We start from the raw sequence: 23,796 nt of genomic DNA on the forward strand, positions 1-23,796 counted from the left end.
GTTCGTATAGTTATCAGCCTATTTGACTGGTCACTTGAATTAAATGGGTCTAATCCAAACCTCAATAATTCAAAAAACAAGTCAGCCCATGAATAATGTCAACTTGGAACTAACGTGTTCTCTCGGTGGAAAGATCAGGAATAAAAAAAAGCTGTATGGTTATCCAATCAATAACGATGATATTATTTTACACATTTGAGTAATGAGTCTGATATTTGAATAGTTTTATTATGTTCATAAATAAATATATACTGAGGGGGTCCAAGGAATTTATTTTACAGTAAAGGGGTTAAAGTAAGATGCCATGATCTAGAGTATTTTCACAAAATACTCTGAGGTCACCAGATAAATGGAATGTAACCATTCTGGGGCACTGTAACCTATAAATGCTTATAAAAACCTTGTAAATACATAGATGATGTGATATAAGATGCCTGTAAATGCTTCCAACCTCAACCAAATGACTTGAAGTTGAAATTTGATAGGCTTTTATAGATTACAAGCCTGAGCATATCCTAAAATAACAGCTGGACCAATCATCAAATATGCATGCCAACAGCCAATCAAATTTCAGCAGCCAGTAATTACCCTAGCATGATGATAATTGCTGTGTACATACGGAGGGAAATATCATATAGCTGTCCACCATAGGATGCTTACCCATAGACGTTTCTCAACATATCGTGAAATAGCAGTTGGACCAATCACTAGTCATGGTTACCAAAAGCCTTTATTTTGTCAGATTTTTGTTAATTGCATGTTAATGGGTAGGCTTGATATTTTAGGTATGTTCATTTTTTCATTTCACATTTCTTTATGTATACAACTGTAATTATAACAAATGTTAAATTGAACATTGAACATTACTTTTTCCATGCCTGGTAATTATAATATATGATATTGACATACTATTTCACTCTATTATTTAGTAGGATAGTATACTTTGGGACATAGTCACAGTTCACTGTGTTTAAAGACTTAGAGCCTATTTCAAAGGTTTATATGGTTGTTTTAAGTCCAGCTACTGAATCTGTACAGGGGAGGGAGCTAGTTCATAAGTAATGGGCTTTACTGCAATGGTTTACCCAGGTCTTACGCCTACTTCATTTGCTCTTCCAGCGCTCTAGTTTGACATCATGCAATAGGTTTTTCTGAGCCACTGCCTTTCAACCAAATGCCCCGAGCTTATGAAGGAGCCAGTGACAAATGTGTCAAATATGTTTCCTTTCCATTTCTAAATAGAAAATGCTAGTGCATAGGCTTAATCTGTGTCCACTTTATTCTTGTGTCTTCATCATGTATTCCCTGGTCTGCTGCTTTTTTGTGTAGAAAAATCCTCCTTTATTATTCATCTTCAAATCTCACCTGAGGGACATGTCTGTTGAATGATGATTAATTCCACTCTCTCAGTACTCAAACAGGATAAAGTGTGAGTCCTTTGCGCCATGTCAAAAAATGTAGCTAAGGCAAACATGATTAGAAAATGGAGCGGTGTTCGAGCTGAAAGCACTCGTGGGCCTTTCACATTGGCTGCTTGCAATGTTTTGGGTGATTTCTCTTGACTGAGGTTGTATACAGAGATGACATGATATCAATACGATATATTTTTTTTTAAATTACCAAGCTTTAAAATATGTGATTTTTTTTAGTTGAAACTACCATACCATACAAGAAGAAATTCAGAACTGTCACCCTGACTTGCACAGAAACATGGCTTGGTTTATTCAAATAAAATCCTACAAACAAAAACAAATAGGCAATATTTAATATTCAGTTAAGTGAATTAATACAGAATAGGGGACATTAACAAGTGTATAAATTCGCATGGAGGGGATTATACAGTGTGGCCATAGTCTTTATCCTCTTATAAAGATGTTTCGAATGTAGTGCCTTTGACAAAAAAGTCAGGAGGTCATTGGCCAACGTTTCAGCTCTAAGATTTGGTGTTCTTTCCTTGCGTCGCACATAAAAGATATTATTCAAGATTGTCTAGTGTCTGTATAAACATATCTTTTGATATTTTCGACTGCAAGGTGATAGGAGAATTGCATGACAGTTTTTGTGTCAACCTTTATTTTGTCTGGTTTCATCAGTGTTTTCAAAATTCATGTACATTAATTAATCAGTCAGATTGTGCCTGGGCTGATGTGTGTATTGCAGCAGGCTGTGGGATATCGAAAGAGGAGCTCTTACTATAGTTACAACATTGAAGTGCATCACACTAGTACATTATGTTTTACGCATGCACTCACCAGCCACTTTAATAGGAACACCTGTACACTATAGCCTCTTTGCTCTGAGATACTTTTCTGCTCACCATGGTCATAAAGAGTGGTTATTTGAGTTACCCTAGCATTCCTGCCAGCTTAAATCAGTCTGGCTATTCTTCTCTGACCTCTCTCATCAGCAAGCTTTTTCAGCACCCAGAACTGCCACTCACTGGATGTTTTTCATTTTTCACACCATAAACTCTAGATTGTTGTGCATGAAAATCCCAGGAGTTCAGCAGTTTCTGAAATACTCAAACCAGCCCTTCTGGAACCTACAACCATGTAACAATGAAAGTCACTGAGATCACATTTTTCCCCATTCTGATGTTTGACGTGAACGTTAACTGAAGCTCTTAACCTGTATCCCCATGATTTTATGCACTGCGCTGATGCCACATGATTGGCTAACTGCCTATGTGCATGAATGGGCAGTTATCTCGTATAAAATGGCTGGTGAATGTGTACACCAAATGAAACTTTTGTTTTTGTAAAGTCAGTAGAAAGTTTTTTTTTTTTAAATGATGCTGGTGAACATTATATCAGCATCTCATTGAACCTACTTATCTGCTAGGCGACTAGGAATAAAAAAATAATATCCTGGACACGTAATGTGCCCAGGCTACTGATTTGTCCAACCCTGTGCTAAGATCATGTGACCTACTTTACAATTATGTGATAGATCAGGCCAGCTGCTTCAGCATGTACTGCTGATATCAACTCAATACTGTTACTGGATATCGATTTGCAATCTCTACCTGTATATTATTTTGTTTGCTGATTTGTGGTTTGAAAGGAACCTCATGTGGTTTCAGACAGAAATAGTAAGTGTAGCCCTGGTGGCATAAATAGGATCATGTATGAGCTTGTTGTAACAGTCTGCCAGCATTTTCCATCTGGTAGGAACACATTTGGCTCATACAAACTGCTTTAAGTACATGATGCCTAAGGGCTTGCTTGCATGAGCATCCCACTTCAAGCGCCCTACAGAGCATCTACATTATAGTCCATGTTCGACTCTACTAGTGTAAAGATGCTGATATTTCTTCCTTGTTATTTGTGCTTTTTTTTGTTATGAGTAAAGCTATAGCCTTTCTGCTGTTGGCTGGCTCTGTGACAGCTGCTGCCCTTAGTGTTCCAGCTTAAAACCATACATTGTTTAAGTTTTTTTACTGTACAAGGACAGGCATTGGTGTACATTAGCAATGGAGCAATAAAATTCACCGTATACAGACAGCTTTGTACATTTTCAGATTAAGACAATTTGGTTACCTGCCAATTCCCATCCACCAGCCAGCTCTCCCCTATCATATGACAGTTACCAACAGAGGAGGGTGAAGGCTAACACATGCTTCCTCCAAGACACATGAAGCCAGCCAGCTGCATGTTTTTGAACTGCAGCTCCTGCTGTGTCACAGGGCAGCATAAAACACTGGGAGGGAAGTGCTATCCACCCTCTTCCGCATACATGAGCTCACTAATGCCCGTGACTGGCAAGTGTTGCTGTGATTGTAATGCTATCCCTCCCAGTCAGAGAACACAGCCAATTTTGTTCAATTGGTTTCTAGCCACGGATGGCAGTAGCATCATCGGGATTTGAACTCGATGGGACATGCCACTAAAATCTTGTTCTTCGTTGCACTAAAGGTTTTATATTCAAGTATAGCCAAGTAACCTGAAAACAGAATAACATCAAGACATTCAAATGAATTAATCTTGAGCTTTTGCTATTCTTGTAGAATAATTTGAATGTAAATAGGCTATATCTTTAATGAAATGCTCAAATAGGCTACTGGACATACAATAAATAAAAACTAAATATGTACTAAATTCTGATCTAGATGAGTTTTGTGAACTCAATAAACCGATTATATACGCACACACACACACACACACACATATATATATATATATATATATATATATATATATATATATATATAAACACATACCCCCCCCCATACACACACACACACACACACATCAGCGCATTATTGAATAGTGCAAATCAGTACTGATATCTTGTAACTTTCATCTTTATGCTCCTTCCTTTCCAGCTTCCCTTCTAAGCGGAATTAAATCAGCTTCCGAACAGTTAACTCATGCACACTGATCCTCTGTAGATTGCCAGTGTCTAATGCTGGATGAATCTAAAGCAGGCGTCTCATCTTTGTGCATAAAGATGTGACCTTCAGAAAGCTGAAATTGCATTTGCTAAGCAAAAAAATACACTGGAAAGTAGTTCTTAATGGCCTAATCGAACATGGGGATGAGGTACCTTTATGTTTAATTACATGTATATAACTTCATGTTAAACTGTATCTGCTATGACCTTCATAAGATACTGTATTGTAAGTGCATCAGAATGCATGGTCTTTTAGATAGATGTTTAGATACTGCACTGCTTACTCATGTGTTTAATATGCTAAGTGTATACTGCTTTTTACTGGCTCTTCAATTTACTGAAAATATATCCTGCATCCGTGAAAGACTTGCCAGGCGAAGAAACTGATAGGGTGACAAGGTTTCTCATGGCGTTTTCATACCTAGTTCATTTGAGCATTCAAAGCGGTCTTGGACCGATATAACGTGTATATGTTAACACTCCAAATGATCTCAGACCACAGGAGGCGGTCTCAGTATGCTTAGTTTGTGGGTCCTTTTGTGGTTTGATTGATTTGTGTGATGTGAGCGCAAAGACACACCAGTCTGCTTTGCTTTTACTTATGCCAGAAGTACCTCGAGGCTTGCCATACATAGCTGCCATCTTCCATCACGGGTGAAAACAAAACTTTTCACAATGTCTGGCCGTGGGGTTGTGTGGTCCCAGGAGGAGACCACTGCACTTATTGATATTTGGAGAGAGGACTGCATTAAACGGCAACTATCCGCAACATATATGAGAATATCGAAGTTTTTCTTTTGTTTTCCCAAAATTGAAGGATAGCGGTTACAGCAGAACTGCACTGCAATGTCGTGTAAAAGTAAAGAAGTTATGCTAGAAGTACATGAGGACCCAGGACAAAATGCGACGCAGTGGGGAGTCCCTTCTACGATGATCTAGACAAAATTTTGTGTGCAGGTGCTTGTACAAATCCGACAAATGTTGTCAAGGGGGGAAGCATGGACCTACAAAGTATAACACTATAAAAAGTGTCTGTATCAGCAAGTATTACTGTTTTTTGCTATGCACACTGACCTACTAAACTGAGTTCTGAGTTGGTCAGGTAGTTTGTCTGAGTTTTTCTGAGTTATTAAATTCACAAGCCCAGCCATCTGGGGTAAGCGGGATTTCGTATCCAGGCTATTAACTTTTTATTCATAGAATACCAGGCAGACAAGGAGGTTCAACAACCATTTTTTTCTCTGTTTTTTTCTTTCTTTTTCTCTAATTTCTGAACCCTATTGACTTTTGCAGAACAATTTTTATTTGGTATGTATTAGTCTTGTAACGCAGTGACACTATCTGTACCTGTTTATTGTGCCAAATATCCATAATCGTATTCGCAATTAGACCTAAAGTGGGCATGGCCTAAATCAATTTTTAAAAAATTTTTTTTATTAAATATAAACCCCACCACTGTTGCCCCCAGAAACACTGAAAAAAAATACTGGAAAACCCAGAGGTAGAAATGCCAACAGTGTTAGCATGGTGTGGGAATTTTAACTCTGATAATTCCTCAACCTCAGCTACATCACTCGAGTGAATGCATTGTGCAGCGCTGTATGTTCATGTTGACATGAACATATAGTTCAAGTTCATGCTTACACCTGTATTTAAGGAAAAGAAAAAAAGCTATATAACCCATGCTACTATTTTGTTGCATCTCACAGGATCCGAACATGTTATTTTTTCCTTTTTATTGTGTGATCATTCTGAATAATGTTTTCACATTTCAAACATATAGAAAAGAAATTCTCTAGCCAGACTTGAATAAAATCTTTTATGTACGATATGAGATAAGAACACAGTTCATAACCAGAATATTGGCCAACATCTAGCTGGCTTTTTATCAAGGGTGCAAACATGATTTTTTAATTCAGAAACATTGTTAGGAGAGGAGCCAGAGTCGTCCACTTTAGCCTAGTCAGTTAGGGTTCTGGGCAACTGAAACATAGGACTGGACAAGCACACTGCTTTTACTAGCCAAATGGGCTGGCTAGTAAAATTCTGTAATACCCCTGTATTAAAGAATTAAAGAATTGTTGATGAATTAGCAAAATATATATATATATATATATATATATATATATATATATATATATATATATATATATATATATATATATATAGTATTTAAGTATTTACATAATGTATGTATCAGTATAGTCATTTGGGTTTTCTCAGTCGATAGTGTGTGCCAGTTTGCAATACAAGGTGGAAGAGCAACAGGCAGATTCACAATCTGTCATGTGGAATATATGTGTGTATATATATACACACACACACAAACACACACACACACACACATGCACACACACACAAATATATATATATATATATATATATATATATATATATATATATATATCAGTTACACAAGAAACAGGTATATTTGCCTTTTTTGGGACTCTCTCAGTGTGTTGCCGTCCTACCTACTGGCTCGTCAGTTTCCCATTCATTGAGCAGACAAGAAGCTCTCTTTAAATGTCTCCTGCACAGTTCGTCTTTCTCTTGCCAAACAAAAATGATTATTTTGCCATAATCGTTTGTGTGTGGCTGACGTGGCTGTGCACAGCACGCTGAAGAAGAACAACAGCAGTTTCTCTTTTAAAATTTCCCATTCTTATGTCTGTGGTGCTTAAGAATCGCTGTGCACACTCGGATGGAGGGCTAAGTAGGTATGCTACCTGTTGCCCCGTTTATCGCACACCTGTCCTTTAGGGCTTTTAAACAGTCCTATTGCAGCATAAACATTAAAGCGTAGAGTGGTCTCATCAAATGGACTGTAATGTGTATGGGATTAGCTTAATAAATGGAGCAGGAGAAATGATTCAAAAGGACAGATCTTAGATCCGGCTTGGCCTTGGCAGATGAGCGGAGGTAATGGTGCGGAAGGGAAGGGAAATGAAGTAGGGGCATGCCATCAAAGCACTGCATTTAGTAAAATATGAGGCCAGCTGTTATAGCGAAGAGTAAGATGTCATCCTCACATGTCCTGCACTAACTTTACTAGTTATAAAGGAATTCATCAACAGCCTACAGCTGTAGTAGAGCAGTTCCTTTTGGAGCTCAAGCTTAGTGTGTTTTTGCTAAACTGATTATGTCTAATCTATCAGACAACAAGGCTTAATCATAAACGGAGTATAGTACATGTGAACAGCATCTGGATTTCTCTTCCTGTTCATGTGCATTGCCCAGGTTGACCTTCCTGCTAACATTCAGTGGCATTCACTTTTCTTCCTTCTACTATTCTGAGCAAAGTATGTTCTTCTCTCACCTTTTACAGCAAGAAGATGTTGGGCACAGGTTGTCCTGGGGTCTGAGAGTGCCAAACAGAGCTAAACTCACTAAATAGACTTGTGTATTTTTTATTCCCCTCCCCGTGGTCAGCGCAGTCAGAATCCCACTTTCCACCTCTCAATCAGTGTGAGCGTGTGAGGACTTGGTGGATCAATGGGCATCCTGCAGCTTGTTAACACGAGAGAGGCTGGAGTATTTCCTCGACTTGCTTTACCTCTGCTTTTATGCCAGCAATATTGTTTCACCTGCACACCTGTCCACCTTCAAATGGCAAATATACTCTGCAAATTCTGTTAACTAGTTTTTCCCTTTTTGCTGCTGTACTTCTGCAACGTGTTAGCCACCTAACAAATCCCATCATCTCTGTGCAGTTTTGGGTTAAGTGCAGTGTCACTATGTGTATCTGTATGTGAGTCTGTGTTCAGATTTAAATCTGAAGTGGGTGTGGCTTAAACTGGAAGAGTTTTTGTCTCTCTTGCTTTCTTTTTTTTTTTTTTTTTTAATTAAATATGAACCCTACCACTACTGTACCACACTGGAAAAAATGCAGAGGCAGAAATGCCAGCAATTCTGGCTCTGACAATTCCTCAAACTCAGCTACATCACTTGAGATAATTGGTCTCAACTAGAGATGTGTTTTAATGTTTTTAATAATTTTGCAGTACATATGCAATATTATCCTAATTTTAATCCAACACAACACTGCCCAGGCAGTTACTAAGGATGAATGAATGAACAATGTAAATACAATGTTCTTGTTGAATGTGGTCATATCTGACTGCTTGCTCAAGACATGAAAGTTTAAAAAAAACTCCCAGTTATTTGCCCCCCTATAGGGTCCCCCCCCCACCCAAAAAACAAACACACAAACAAACAAACAAAAAAAAACAGTACTATTCATATGTATGTGTGTTACATTTGTATAATTTATTCACATCTATGCTGTGCATCATTATTAATCAGTGGCTAATTCAGTATCTCACTCTTATGGTACAAGATGGGGGCATTAGAATATTATTATGTTGGTTTTTATGAGACCGTCTAGGCCCTCCCAGTGTCTGTACTCTATGCTCCATTTGAAGCAACATGACAATAATGTACCCATTTGCCTCCTCCCTAAGTTACAGTTCTAACCCTGAAGGCCATTTAAAGCATCAACCTTCTCCAGGAACTGACTACTTAAGACTTGATGTCAAATAATTTAATTGGTCCTAATGGTTACTTGACTGGCTGATGCTGATGGATTCAGAGGAGGCATTTTCTATGCAGAATCAAAACTTCAGAGAGTTCTAACCCCTTCCTGTGCTTCATAGAAATGCTAAAAAAAAAGTGCTAAAAGTTTAATTGTGCAGCTTATTGTTTTCTGGACGCATGATAATGACGTTCCCACGCATGGTGGACTTAAAGCCCCACAGAGAGTGAGTAGGATGCTCCGTTCCTTTTCGGGTCCATTCCATTGGTTTAGAGCTCAGCCGCTCGGTTTCCATGCCAACAGTGTGCTTCGTTGATGACCTCATAGAGCAGAAGTCGCAAGATGGCAGCCAGGTGAAAAAAAGAGAAGAAAATGAGTGGCGTCCCACACATACAAACAACTTGCTCTTACTTACTACATGTACACCCTGCAAGGCCATAGGGATGGTCAGTGATGAGTGTGTGAGTGTGTGTGAGTGAGTGAGTGAGATAGTGAGAGGGGCATGAGAGAGAGAAAAGTGTGAGATAGAAGGATGGTGAGAATGAGAGAAAGTACTTTTACACTAACAAAGTGGTAGCACAGAGTCTGCGTGGGCTGCCTGCTAGCTGTCATTTGAGATGGTGCAGAGCTGCAGATAGATGCTGAGCTGCAGGATCTTGTTTGCTTCACCATGTTACTGCAGGCATGCACTAAATCAGGGGCTGCGAATTAACTTGTAGATCTTTTTCCACATTTGTGAGTACAGAGCTTTAAGAGAGTTTTTAGAACAGAAACTCTTAGACAAAACTTCCAGGTTCCAGGAACCTTATAACTTGAGACTCATGTTAATATACTGTACTCTGAGTTTCTCAGGTACACAAATACATGTAGTGTGTAGGTTTACAGTTATTATTCCCATTGGTCACTCAGCATGACCAAGAACTGCCTACTTTCACAGAAAGAGGCAATTTGACTGACAGTGCAGACCAACTACAGACCTTTTTCTGTAAGCAAACTCACAAGGGTATTTCATAATTGATACCTGTTTATGAAAATAACCATAAAGCTTTTAAAGTTGGTGATCTTAAGAAAAGCTCATTGAATGGTGGTGTTTGGTTTTCTAGTAGGCAACTGGCACACAGAAGTGCTCATACATGGAAATGTGGACAGACAGACAAATTTCTTCAGGATTTTGAAACTTATGGCCAGAAAAGTGCACAGAATATTCAAATATTCTGGGGGATGGATTTGCAAGTTGTGTATTTACAAAGTGGTCTATATGGTAGCTTTACATCATGAAATGGACAGTGAGTGTAGACACAAGGTAGGTTTATCTAAGTAACCAGCAGTTTCACTGGAAACATTCCCCACCTCCTCGTCTGAACTTCTCATTTGTCCTCCAGGCACAAAATTATGTGGTTAAATCCAGTGCATTTGCCTCTATGTCAGTCAAATATCACATGCTGTCCAGCATTGAGTTAGAGAAGCATTTCTACCTATCACGGTCATGTCATATTCCCAAGCTTTTCATTTTGTGCTAGGTGCATTTCACACTTATAAGAATATTATAAGAATAACTCCCCCCACTGTTCTCACGTTGTCTGTGTACCTGTTAAAAACACACGCACACCCAGTCTCAGCCAGCACCATCACGTCTCATTACTCCGGCCCCCAAAGACCAAGTGACAGCTTTTACACAGAACTGATGATACAGTGAATATATCTCAAACTGTGGTCCATTTTTTTTAACGAGCCTGGGAGGAAGCTTCCTGAATCCTCACCAAATTTAGTTGGGCCCTAAGCCCCCCCGCCAAAAAAAAAAAAAAAAAAATCTCATTCCTCCTCCAGCGGCAGCCGGGCAGTCCTGCAAGCTAAGCACATCAGTGAAAATAGGCATATAAGCCGCTGCCTATAAATTTCCACAAAGCCTGATTGGAGGTGGAATGAGATCATTAAGGTCAGCGTGAGGCTTGCGTGGACCTAAAGCACATGGTGATGGACTGTTCGGGCTGTTGACTGACTGCGGCAATAAGCCGCCTTTCGCACCCTACGTCCCGCGCTTCTGACAGCTCGTGCTAAAATAATAGGTCATTTGTTTTCCACGCTGCACTAGCGTCTAATCAAAAACCATCTTCCAGCTTCTGCAAAGCGAATATTCAGAACTTCATTAAAAGTTCTTTGATTTGAATTCTCACCTCAGCAGTGCTCCCTACTTCAGTGCGTAGGCTCCATGCATATTTGGTATGCTGCAGAAAAAGTTGTATTTTTTGAAAACAGCAGTATGGCAGAAGTTGTTTTGTGCCAGTGTGCAAAATGTGCTGCTGTTCGCGTAATCACCAACAAGACATAGAGGTTCCCTGTAATGGGCTGAAATAACACAGAGGAGAGGAAGAGTGAGAAATGTCTGTGTTCTTTCAGATGTGTGTGAAATTTAAGGGGCTAAAAGGGTCAGAAATGCACCCAGACTGGGGGAAGGGGGGAAAAAACCTTTCCTGTGAAATTACTGAACATACAAAGAAGTGATTTTGGGAACATTTTAAGAAGGCAACCTGGCTTCTGTATTTTTTTTAGAAAAATTTAGAACCTTAATCTGCAGAGTTAAGAGTTTGTAAGAGGAGCTTTACAGGACAGGTGTTTAAATGGTACTGACCCCATGCATGTTTTCTGAGAATCCATTAAGGGTGCTGTCACATATGCAGCATTTAGTCTGTTTGAATCAAAGTCTGATGTGTTTTCTCCTTTGGTTTTTACAAGTGAGAACATAACAGTCACACAAGGTCCGAGAGCGTCTGAGCGACATGGTTTGGTCCCATTTAAAGTGAACTTTGATTGCAGCGAGAACGCGATTTGACCCTGAATCTAAGCAACTGAACCAAATGTGTGTTTGGGGTTGTGAATTTTTTTATTTTTTATTTTTTGTAGATGAGAGCTGCTAAACTGAGCAATGAAGTGCTTAGCCAAAGGACAGACCCTTAACACTGCAGAAATGTGATGTGTTTTGGATATTTGGTATTTTATAAAATTGGTATATTTGATAAAAAGAGAAGACGAATGCTGGATATCACACACAAAATGTTTTAAACTGGTTATTTACATAATTATATAGTAGTTTATTTAGTACAGGCTCAGTGTTCTCCACACTCAGGTGGTATTTAATTGTCTTATTTCTGAGCATTAAATGAAAGATTTTTATGAGTACTTTTTCTGCCCTACACACCAGCTTTTTTCATAGTTTAGTTGGGTGCAGTGTGAAACCAAACCAAATAGCGATTTGCGATATTCCAAACCACCTCTATATCATTTCTGACACACTCTTTCTCATTACACTGACAGTGTTTTATCATTTACCAGCCAAACCGTGTGTCTGGCTTTCCATTTCTGCCTCCATAATCTAAATATTTGGCTCGCCTGCCCAGCTCATGGCAGGGCCCGGCCGCAGTTTTTCTTCCTGCTCTATTGTAGAAAACCTCCCAGCATTTTTATAGTCTCATTAACAATACAGCACCCAATCAATGTATTTCAGGCCTCTTGTTTATTCGTTTGCCTAATTATTTTAGGATGTCATTTGCATTTGTATGGATGCATACCATTTGTCCACTCCTGTCAATAAACAGCAGTTTGTTTTGAAATATGAAGTGCAAAGGGCAGAAATGAGGACCAGGCCAAGATAAGACAGATAGAAAGATAAATAAAAGAACCAGAGATAAATCAGGTGATAATTTCAAGGCGTGTTCACTAATTATCTGACAGCTCAGTAAGATAAATGGAACTTCCTTTAGAGGTTCTAAGGACTGGGCCAGAAATGATTATGTCAGGAAATGATATTACATATGTCGAATATGCTGATCGATAATTCTTTGGGCTTTAGTGGTTGTTCTGTTGTACCATATGATTTGTCCAATAACAGTACTGATACCGCTATTTCGTGTAAAAAAAACAAAAAAAAACGTTTCGATTCAAACATCCGCTACCTCTGTGAGAATAAAGTACTAGAGCGTCTTCCTACAATACAAATAATCTTATGGCATTTAAAATATATCTTTAATAGAGAGTGCCCAGAGCAGTGTCAGAGAGCATGGTCATTAAAATGAATGCAAGGTGCCATGAACTGTGCACGCATGAAGCAGTGAAGTGATCGTACAGAGAAACTGTAGTGTGTGTGATCACTTCAGTTAGGCAAACACTGAGACACATGCTTCCTTTCCCCTCACTCTTCATCGTCCACACCTTTCTCCTGTTTTCTCCTGTGCAATTCATGGCATAGCATTGTGTTTATTTTTAACATCAATTAACCAGAGCTAAATAATACTAAATGAGAAACTTACTGTTGTTGGTATCAGCATTGTTATCTGTATCAATAAGTACCGAGAGCATGTACTCATTCTCTGAAAAAAACATTTCCTGACCATGATTCTGACCATGCCTTGGCATTTGGCTGTATCATAATGACGTATTTTGGATCAAACATAGTAGAAGGTCTTCACAGTTTTGAGGCCAGAGAGCAGGTCACTCTAAATTGGTTCTCATTCAGCGTCTCTTTTCGGACATAGCCGCTACTGTAGGTTGCTCCGGAAATTCTGAATCCTCCATGTCTGCAACTGAATGATCTGCTTGTTAGGAAGCTCGGAGCAGAGTGTTCTTCAGTCTGTGTGTGGCTCTACAGTAATGCTCAGGACAAGTGTCCTGTTGTCTGTGAACATAAACCCTATTTTGTTGCTGTGGGAGTAGTGGCGGTTCATTCGTTTAGTGTGCTAAATGAAGGACAGATCTGAACGCGGCTGTCTCTGTGTCTGCTGAAGCAGTTATAAATGTACTTGTCTTGCTCATTAAGGCATGTTTCCTGTGGAGAATATAAAAATAGCTTTTATATGTATGCAAGGGTGAAATATGCCCTTGTACTTAAGTAAGAAGTTGAAATGTGCTGGAAAGTATTAGAGTTTATCTTCAACTACTTTAGATGTTGTTTGTCTACTGTATCATCCTAATTAAAGTCAGTCTCCGTAGACTACGATTGTTTTTGGCCTTGTATCAGCTGAGTGAAAATTAATCTTCTGTGTTGCCTTTATTTACAGTTCTCTATGATGCCTCTATTTCAATACCTTAAACCATGCCACAGTTATAACCCTATTATAGCATCTCTCCTCCAATTGACCCTCTTTTGAAACTGCATCAATGTCAGTGAGTTCAGAGCTTCTCTTAAACTAACCAGGTCTTAGCGGTCAGCATGATAGATGCAACGTCATATAGCTGAGCTCTGATCCTGGAACATTCCGCTTGATGGCAATCGTGCAGGACCGTAACGCTCAATAAAGCTGCACTCCCCATCTGCCTCTATCCAGGCACTAATGAATTCTTTTTTATTTCCTGCAGGATATAGACCTGGGGCCTCAGCGGGCTTGATTTATCTGTCCACAACCAGCCGTGAATGGCTAGCATGGACAGCGGCTGCGTGGATAGGACGTGACCTGACGAATAGTGTGTGGCGAAGATGTTGTCTTGCCATGCATAGCACTCGATGAGGGAACCCTTGCCATGCAAAGAACCACTGGACGTTTCGAGAGTCCTACGTTTCGCAGGTGTGACCTCTCGGCTTTGAGCGTGCCCAATCAAAGGATATAGCGGATATAAAACCAGCGTCGGAGCTTGTATCACTGTGGGGAGGGGAGGGGAATTAGCGAACTATGCTCGGCCAGCTCGGTCGGCCCTGGAGTGCCATGCAGTCACGGCTGGATATGTGTGCCGGCTTGGAGCTGCCCTCCCTGCTGTGGGTGCTGGCCTTGGCGCTCCAGACTTGGGTGGGTGCTGCGGAGAAGCTGGACGAGTTGGACCCTGTGGTGACCACGGCATACGGCAAGCTGAGGGGCTTCAAGAAAGAACTCAACAACGAGATTCTGGGGCCTGTGATCCAGTTCCTGGGTGTGCCCTACGCGGCACCTCCTACAGGGGAGAGGCGATTTCAGCCCCCCGAGCCACCCATGCCCTGGCAAGACATCCGCAACGCCACACACTTTGGCCCTGTGTGCCCACAGAGTGTTGTGGAAGGCAGGCTGCCTGATGTCATGTTGCCTGTATGGTTCACCAACGGCCTGGAGGTGGTTTCAACCTACGTGCAGGAGCAGAGCGAAGACTGCCTTTTCCTAAACATTTACGTGCCCACAGAGGATGGTGAGTGTGTATGTGTGCTGCAGTGTGTATCCATGGATCCGTTTGTCTCGTCTCTGTATCTCCTTTGTGTGAGTGAACCTAGGAAAGCATGACCGCTGCATGTCAGCATGCATGCCACTGCTTTTATGTGTCTGTGTGTGTGTATGTGGGGACAGGTTTATGTGTGATGCGAGTGAGTACCTATATATATGTAAGTAAGTATGGACGACCTGTGCGAGCGTGCGTAAGAGTGGCTGTATGTCTCCTAACCTCCCTCGCCATCCCTTCACACACGCACACCCCCATGTGCCGTAGCACGTCCATTTTTTAGGTGAAGCTGGTTCCTTCTCAACTCCCGCCTCTCTCACTCTCACTTATCTGCCAGCAGTTCATAATGTGTCCATTGTGTGTGCTGGCACAATGAGCTAGGATCATAGAGTGAGAACCTCATTTAGAGTAATAATGATCATCATGATGAAGATGATGATGATGCTAATGATGGATTGGAAGACAGTGAGAGCAGCTCTCCATGTTAACCTCTTTTCCCTCCTCGTCTCAGTGCTGTTTGCATGCTCCTGCTGTCTGTAACGGAGCTCCATGTTATTCTTTAGTCTTCTATTCATTTTTGCAGTAAAAAGAATATCCAAGGAATGTGCCAGGAAACCGGGCAAGAAAATATGTAGAAAAGGAGGTATGTATGCACTGACATGATAAACCAAAAAAAAGACAAGACAAAAGATCTCCCCTCCATCCCACAGTTTATTAAAAAAAAAAAAAAAAAAAGTAAGCTGTAAGATCTCGGCTCATTGATTGGCATCAATGATTCCATCTATGAGGAGTTAAACGGGACCATGCCCACTCTTAAATTGGATGAGTGCACGTTGAACTTGCAAAATGTAATCTCAATTAAAAGAGACGTTATCTGAATTCCATTGGCTTACACTAGCTAAATCGATAATGGCTTCATCAAGATAATGCCCGACACACACTCCATTCCCTCTGTTCCCTCCCACACGGCATGGCCTACACCATGTCTAGTGACCTCCCTCTTGATATACCCTGTTTGATTAATGTAGTCATTTACGATTCCACTTTGACCTTTCTTGCTATGACATTGCCAAAAAAGAGGAATTAGGAAAAAAAAAACCATGGCTGAGACTCTGACATGTAAACGGAGATGGCAGATGGAGCGGAGATGGCTGTGGCCCAACTTCCTGTTCTGTCTGTTTTCTCTTAACCTCTACCCTTCATCCACCCATTCCACCGAGGTTAACATTTCCCTCTTCTCTTTTGACCTTTTCTGTCCTCTGACTTCTCTAATCTACACTAATCAAATATTTCCTCCTTCAACACACTCAGCAGTCATTACAACACAAGCCTTTTAAAATCCACCGGCTTCCTTCACCCATTAAACACTGTGTGTTTGTCAAAGCTATCTGTTTGCAGAGTTCTGGCAGCTGGCGAAATTAGCCTGTGCCCCACAAAGGATTAACATTTCACATAATCAGATCATTGAAATGAAAACAAAAAAGAAAGAAAGAGAGTGGAGACCAATGGGGAGACTCATAGTATTGTCTTGTTTGTGTCTAGCGTATTTAGCTTACAATGTGAAAATGCTGTGATGTATAATCTGAAATGTGACTAAGTTATACTGTTCATGGCTAAATGTTTACAATGCTTCAGCAGTTCTGCTGTTCATTTCTACTGCCTTATTTCAGCTCTAGAGAAGGCCATTCACGGATCACTGCATCGTCATTATCAGAAATGAGACCTGATCTCAGGTCAGAAATCTGATCCACTTGGAGTGAATAACGAGAAAAGATTTTGCTTTGCAGTGTGTAAACATTTTGCCAACTGGCTCATTTTTTTCCTGCTATACTGTCGGGTTTTATTTATTCATTCGAAAATATCCTAAAAAAACACAAAGACTTAGTTGATGTAATGTTTAAATGAGTGTAAATGAGATTAGTGCTAATTGGTGGTTGATGTTAAATCTAGCCCCTAGGCATTAGATGAAGCACACGCTGATGATTTTAAACACACTATGTTGCATGAAATAATTTTAAAAATGGGGTGTTTTTTTTTTGCAATTTTGACAAGTTGAAGAGGAGTGAATTTATTTTGTGGTTTTACCGAGGCCTCTCTTTGCTCTTCTTATGTTTTTGATAGGGACAGTAGTTTAACCATATAAGTTATGTGAATTATTTTCTCTACAGTGGACTGGAGTCTTACCCTGGGTGAATTTCAGGGAATCTGATCAGAAAAAAGTGTATTAGTGAGTTTTCTGTAGCCTAAAATAATGACCTTTATGCTAATCATAATTCAGAAAAGAAACAATACATACCAAGGTTAACAGCAAGTAAATGGCAGCCTGGGAAAACCCTTCACGTGATCAAATTTCTGATGTAAAGTTCTGCCATTTCAACTTTCGTCAAAGATTTCATTCCAATTCCACTGAAAGACAGTTCCTCCTACTGCTACATTTATAACCTAATCTAATAACTGAGTAATCAGTTTACAATGAGAAATGAGTTCTCACTTTATCAGCATCATCCACATCAGTCTCTGTTTTGTCGCCTGAGGTGAAAGTCACTGGTGGCATTTAAACACGAGCCTCATCGTCGTCTCCTTACATCACTGATCTCTGTTCATGCTAACAGGAAAGAATCTGTTCTGTTCTGTTGAATAATTTTTTTGTTATTAACGTCTATTATTAGGTCATGTGAACATTTTGGAAACATTGTCTGCTGTCATCAATACAGAGTGTATAAGCACTCTTCTTTATTTTGATGATGATTTGACAGCACTATTTTGACAGGCAATGTCTGATTACAAGCTAAATTGATTAGGCTTAGGTACAGTTCACAGTGTCATTTAGTTTAATAAAAATAATATACATCACTGAACAAAAATTTTCACCACATCAACAATTATAAGAATTACTTTGTTAAACAACATGTTTTTAACAAAATTAGTTTTAGATTATTTGGAGCATCTGCCGTACAAGTCCCTGTGTATGAGCTGTGACTGTAGAAACAATAACCTATTAGAATGAGCACATTAATATTAACATCCATGTTACAGCCAGAACTACTTATAAAACTGTTATATGAAAATAATGCACACCTCCTGACCAATCAAATTTAAGCATTCAACACTGCTGGGGTGTAAATGTAAGAGATTTGAGATTTTATATAAGAATTATTTAAAGATAAACAAAGATAAACAGTGTTGCATCTTTTGTATATTTGGTCAGAGAAAATAATAGTATATGAACATTTATTAAAATACATAAGTTAGAGTTTGTATTTTGCTGAACAAAAATATGTATACACAACATGTATAGAACCAATTTTGACACTGTTTTTTGTTAAGTAGGAGGGTATAAATGTTCAGTATTTCACAAAGAGGCCAGAAGGGGACAACATAGGGACGTTAACCGACTGATCTTATGATGCTTGCAGAAATGTGCCTGACTCAATTTCTAATTTTGGTAAAATGTGATCAAATTTGAAAATATGCACTGAGTGATATGTGCTGTGTGCTATAAGTAGTCTTTCTACACACACACACACACACACACACACACACACTCTCTCTCTCTCTCTCTCTCTCTCTCTCTCTCTCTCTGTCACACTCTGTCCTAGTTTTGCAATGGTTGACAGGAGTCCTGTGGGAGGTGGGCTGTGATGTAGGCTTCCAACAGAGAACTGAGGCAGGAGTGGATTCTTACAGCCACAATCTCTCCCTCTTTCACCCTTTTTTCCCTCTCTCTGTCTCCTTCATTTGTTTTCTCCTCTATCTGTTGTTAGTCCTTCTCTATCACCTTGTCTAGAGCCCTGTGTCATTTTGTTCTTAGGGCATCTTAAGTCCAAAGTTTACATCAGTATTTACACAGGGAAAGTTAAGAGAAAGATAATCCATTCAGATTATGTAAATAACCTGCAAGTAGTTCATGCCTTCTAGGTTGCCAGATTTTTCTTGAGCTGAATTGTCTGAGATGGGGGATTTTCACCAGTGTCTAGACCACTGCCATTAAACATAAGCAGTTGTTTCAAGCTTAAAAAAAAATCAGGGATAGAAAATGTGGACAGAAATAGTATTTCTTTGTTGTCAAATGTAATACGATGTACTATAAAAACAAGAGATAATTTAAAAATGAAACATAAAAAAGACCAATATGATATAAATGAATGAGATGATGGCAAGCATTGAAATTAACGTCCAATAGGAGTCTTGTATATTGCCAATATATTGCTGTATAAATAGTCCTTGTTGTAAATATCACAGTAATCCCTGCAAATCTGATTTAATTTAACAATATGGCTTCCACCCTCATTATTCTGCAGCTTATAAAATAGCACTCGATCCAGCATATCCTAGAGTATTTTGCATTTTATTTTAGTTTTTTTTATATTGTGCACTGACATCTACTCATGCGCACAAGTTGATGAAGCCACACAATACCTTAATGTTTAATGAATGTTTTTGCTGGTTTGACGTGCTCTGTAAAGGAAAGTGCGAAGTGTTTGTAGGGTAAGATGCCCTACCACTCATTTGCTACTCTTATAGCTCGTTTTAAGATCATTCATAATTTTATCCATAATTTGCTATCTCTTATGACATCCAAAAAATACTTTTTGTGGACTTCAAAGCAGGATGTCCAATCTTTTTCAAAGGAAGCCAGATTAGATCTGATCAAAATACCTGCAGGCCGGTCATTGACCTTATATACGTAAATAATGAATATGAGCTTAAAGTGCAGACTTTCATCTTTAATTTAAGCATATTTACATCCACATCAGGTGAATGGTGTAGGAATCAGAGCAATTTTTATATCTTGTCCTGTAGTGATCGTAAGTACTTGGACAAGCTAATATAACCATAAATTAAATTGTCATTTTTAACATTTGGTTGCAAATCCACTTTAGTTAAGGACTCTTTCGAGAATTCAAACAAGGTTTTTCTAGCTCTTCTGAAACCACCCCTTATCTACTGTGTAGACATGACTAAATATCATTCTGGAAATTAATTTGTAGGTGTAGTCAGAGAAAAAAAATGAATTTTAGCTAACTGTGTTAACACAGTCTGCTGCCTCCTACAGGTGAAAAGAAACATTGCAACAAGTTGGCCAGTGGGCCACCTATCATACATTGTAATAGAGAAGCCGCAGGCCAGTTAACATCTATCAACAGGCTGCATTTGGCCCTGAGGCTGGACTTTGGACACCCCTGCTTTAAAGTGACGGTACGAATAATTAATTAATAGAGTCATATTTATGTATTTAATGAATTTACAGCCCAAAACATGAATTTATAGTTACATCAGTCTGTCAGACAGTGGCACTGGACTTAACACTGCTCTTCACTCAAACAGACATTGAGAATCACCTCTGTTTTACTCAAACTCTGCCCTGAATGCATAAGTCTCACATAACATCTACCATCTGAATAGTGCTTAAGTGTGTAGTTAAGTCTGAGTTCTGAATCCTGATGTGCAATTTCTACATTAAAACCTCACTGTGCATGCTTAACTCAACTCTGAATACAGCTTTTAGGCTGGAACTCAGTCTGCTTATTGAGGTATGGAGAGGCCATTATGTGTGTGTGTCTATGTGTGTGAGTGTGTGTAGTTTATTGTTTAGGAGGAATCCAGCAGGCAGGTGAATGTGGGTGGAGACAGAGCAGAATATTGAAAGTGCAGCATGATGCTGTTTGTCTCTTCCTGCCTCTCTGCTGTCTGACTCACCCAGAAAATCAAACATGAATTATTCCTGGAGCGATCAAAATGACCCGTTTCCCTAAGTCGATTTGGCTTACATTATAAATCCCTGTGGAGGATGCAGCATTGTGAAAGCCTGGCTTACCAAACCATCAGTCTGAATTATGAATTGGCAAACTAAGGAATCGCTATTACAATATTTATTTTTGGAAACCCAAGTGCGTTACTTTGAGGGAAGAAAAAAACTTAATTATGACTGATATGAAAATACAACAGGATTCGAATGGATGCAGTTAATGTAACACACATGCTGTTTGGCAGCTAAACTGCAGAGAATGTTAAGAGTAATTATTTTACACTCATACATTAGTAATGAAAATGAGAAAATTGCAATTAGGTAAGTGTTAGATGGAAATTCAAGGCTTCTGGCTGCTTTCTTTCAACATTACAAAGGAACAGAATATTATATATACACATTGACATTCCTCATCTTTTTATATTACTTATTTGCATTATTGTTTATGTGCTTAGGTTGCATTTATAAGCAAGCACTTTTTCAGAAATAGTCTGTAGTCTTTCAGGTTTTGAAGCCTTGCAGATTCCATCAAGGGTTTGTATTGCTGCGCCTTCAGCACTTAGATAAATGACTTGACATAATTGTAAGATTTGATTTAAACTGCATGTGTAGAAATTGATATGCAGTTCTCACACTTGTGTACAGTTTTTGACTGTTTAAATGGCATTTTAGGACTGTGGAACATTTCCAGTGCAATATTAAAACCATTTTGCTGATAGTAATGATGGCCATTTGAATCAGCAATGAAGAGGTTTCTTTTACCTTGAGTGAGATTTTAAATACTGGCTATGCTAACCATTCATTTCTTACTTAAGTAATGCCAAAGAAAGAAGAGCTGTTTGAAATTTTGTGTGCTTCCACTTCAATATTGCTACTTGTCAGTATCTTAGATAATAACTCCAATATGTAACGCAGCTGCAAGTTTATTTGTAATGATAATCTTCTGGATTAGTTTGGCAGTTGCTTAAAAATACATTAGCAAAGCAGAGGAGAACTGAAGATTAGCTAGAGGAAAGAAAATATGGAACTAAACACACTCAATCTTGAAATTTAAGCATATTTAAGCATATTCATATTTAGTTATTGTTGAGGTGAAAACAAACATATCTAAAGTTTATTCTGTGTGTTTTGCTAACACACAATGTACAGATTTGTTTAGAAGTTACATGCATGGCTAGATCAGACTGGCATTCTCTATATTATTGTGTAACTGTGCATTTAAAGTAGATCATATTTTAACAGTATAAGAAGCTTTATGCTTAAAATCACTAATCTTCTTCAGACAGAAAGTGAAAAATTGGTCCACCGTAAATAAGATTATTTCAAGTTGACGTATTTGTGTTGGACAGCAGTTTTAGATGGTTAAATGCATGAATTCCTCACGTTTCACCACTTTGTATTAGGGATTTCATGACTAGTAATTTCTGCCGGTCGACCAGTTATTTAAAAAAAAGGAATTCATTAATACTCTTTTTAAGACATCATTATTTTTAGGCTTTTTTAAAATTAATGCAGCTAAATGCTGATTAAAAAAACAGCAAGGAATACATTAACCTGCACTTAAATTAGCAAACACACACAGGCTACAAATTACATTTCTAGCTTTGATGCTTTTTAGGCTACACAGTTAATGATGAAATTGAATTAATAAATCAGTGGAATAAATGTGCAAAAGAATCAATAGTGTATCATATCACACTGTGTAAGGACGTACATGTTAAAATGCTCTCGTTTGGGTGACCTGGCAGCAGATATAGCTTAGCTGAAAGCACTAATTCTGGAAGCTCATGTTCATCAACATTATGAGGCACCTTCCTCGAATGGAAAATGTTATGTCTACAGCAGAGTCCAGTAGATCTTTCCATGCCGATAATTCAATTCAGTTTTATTTGTATAACGCTTTTAACAATGGACGCTGTCACAAAGCATCTTTACAGAACTATATAAATTCTGGATATCCATTTTAAATTTAAAATTTCTCCCTAATGAGCAAGCCAGAGGCGACATGAGAAAGAAACCTTGAGAGGAACCAGACTCAAAAAGCAATCCATCCTCATCTGGGTGACACCGAATAGTGCGATTATAGATAATTTCTCATTCTATAACTATATACTATAGAGACAAAAAGGGCAATTGTGTTAACAGGAACTTATGAACTTATGAGCGACTTATGAGTATGAGCATCTTAGTCATTTCTGAATTCATCATAGTTTTAACTTAAAGTCTTAAGTGCAAATTGTTCCGAAAGATATCCAAGGATGAGCATCCACAGCCATCTTTGTGGTTTCTGTGTGCTACCATCGTCAGTAATCTCACTCTCTTTAGTCCATGTGGGGCCATCCTTAGCAGCAGTAAATGATTTTCAGGTGACCAAAACAGAAGCAGGGCAGCAGGATCAGTCAGGTATGGAGAGCAAATGATAATGACCCCACCATGTTCAACTCCGGTCTCAGTAGCATCCAAAAACTATTTAAACATTTCATGACTGTAGGATTGACTTTATCTAGTCTGAAATATTTTCAGACTAACAAAGTACATCTACCCTGTTTTCTTTACTGTCTGGCTGCATTTACCTTCTGCCTCGCTTTTTTTTTTACTGCCCCAACTACTCAACAACTCTCACAGCAGTGACTAGTGAATGTATTAGTCGTCTAGTCAATGCAACTGCTAATTTGTAGCTGAACAAAAGAGAGTATTAATTAAATACTGATCCTGTCTCCTCTAGTGGCTATCATGTAAAGAGTAGGTGCTTGGTTTTGGCAGATAATTGAGATGGACAGCAACATCTGAGCTGATTAGTGCAATATAATCCAAACACGCATCTAATACATATCCACCATATACGCAAAACATAAATATGTAGTAGCAGGTAGGCAAGCTTGGGAGTTAATTCAATACTGAATTGTATTATACTTTGATTGTGTGAAAGTGCTGGTGCTGAATACTGCAGAGA

General features: G+C 38.9%; 1 protein-coding gene across 5 annotated transcripts in view; it reads left to right on the plus strand.

Annotated features, from left to right (window-relative positions):
• nlgn1 (neuroligin 1) overlaps positions 1-23,796 on the plus strand; it is a 255,896-nt gene that overhangs the window by 57,427 nt on the left and 174,673 nt on the right. For 3 of the 5 annotated variants that reach the window (XM_026928425.3, XM_026928415.3, XM_034308974.2), the window contains exons 2-3: positions 14,273-15,067; positions 15,678-15,737. In XM_026928425.3, coding sequence (XP_026784226.1) covers positions 14,584-15,067; positions 15,678-15,737 — 544 coding nt within the window. In that variant the 5' untranslated portion in view covers positions 14,273-14,583. The remainder of the gene's footprint in view (positions 1-14,272; positions 15,068-15,677; positions 15,738-23,796) is intronic. The other 2 variants (XM_026928435.3, XM_026928442.3) reach the window with 1 other exon arrangement.

Source organism: Pangasianodon hypophthalmus, chromosome 11 (genome assembly GCF_027358585.1).
Source record: "Pangasianodon hypophthalmus isolate fPanHyp1 chromosome 11, fPanHyp1.pri, whole genome shotgun sequence".
NCBI classification, from domain to species: Eukaryota; Metazoa; Chordata; class Actinopteri; order Siluriformes; family Pangasiidae; genus Pangasianodon; species Pangasianodon hypophthalmus.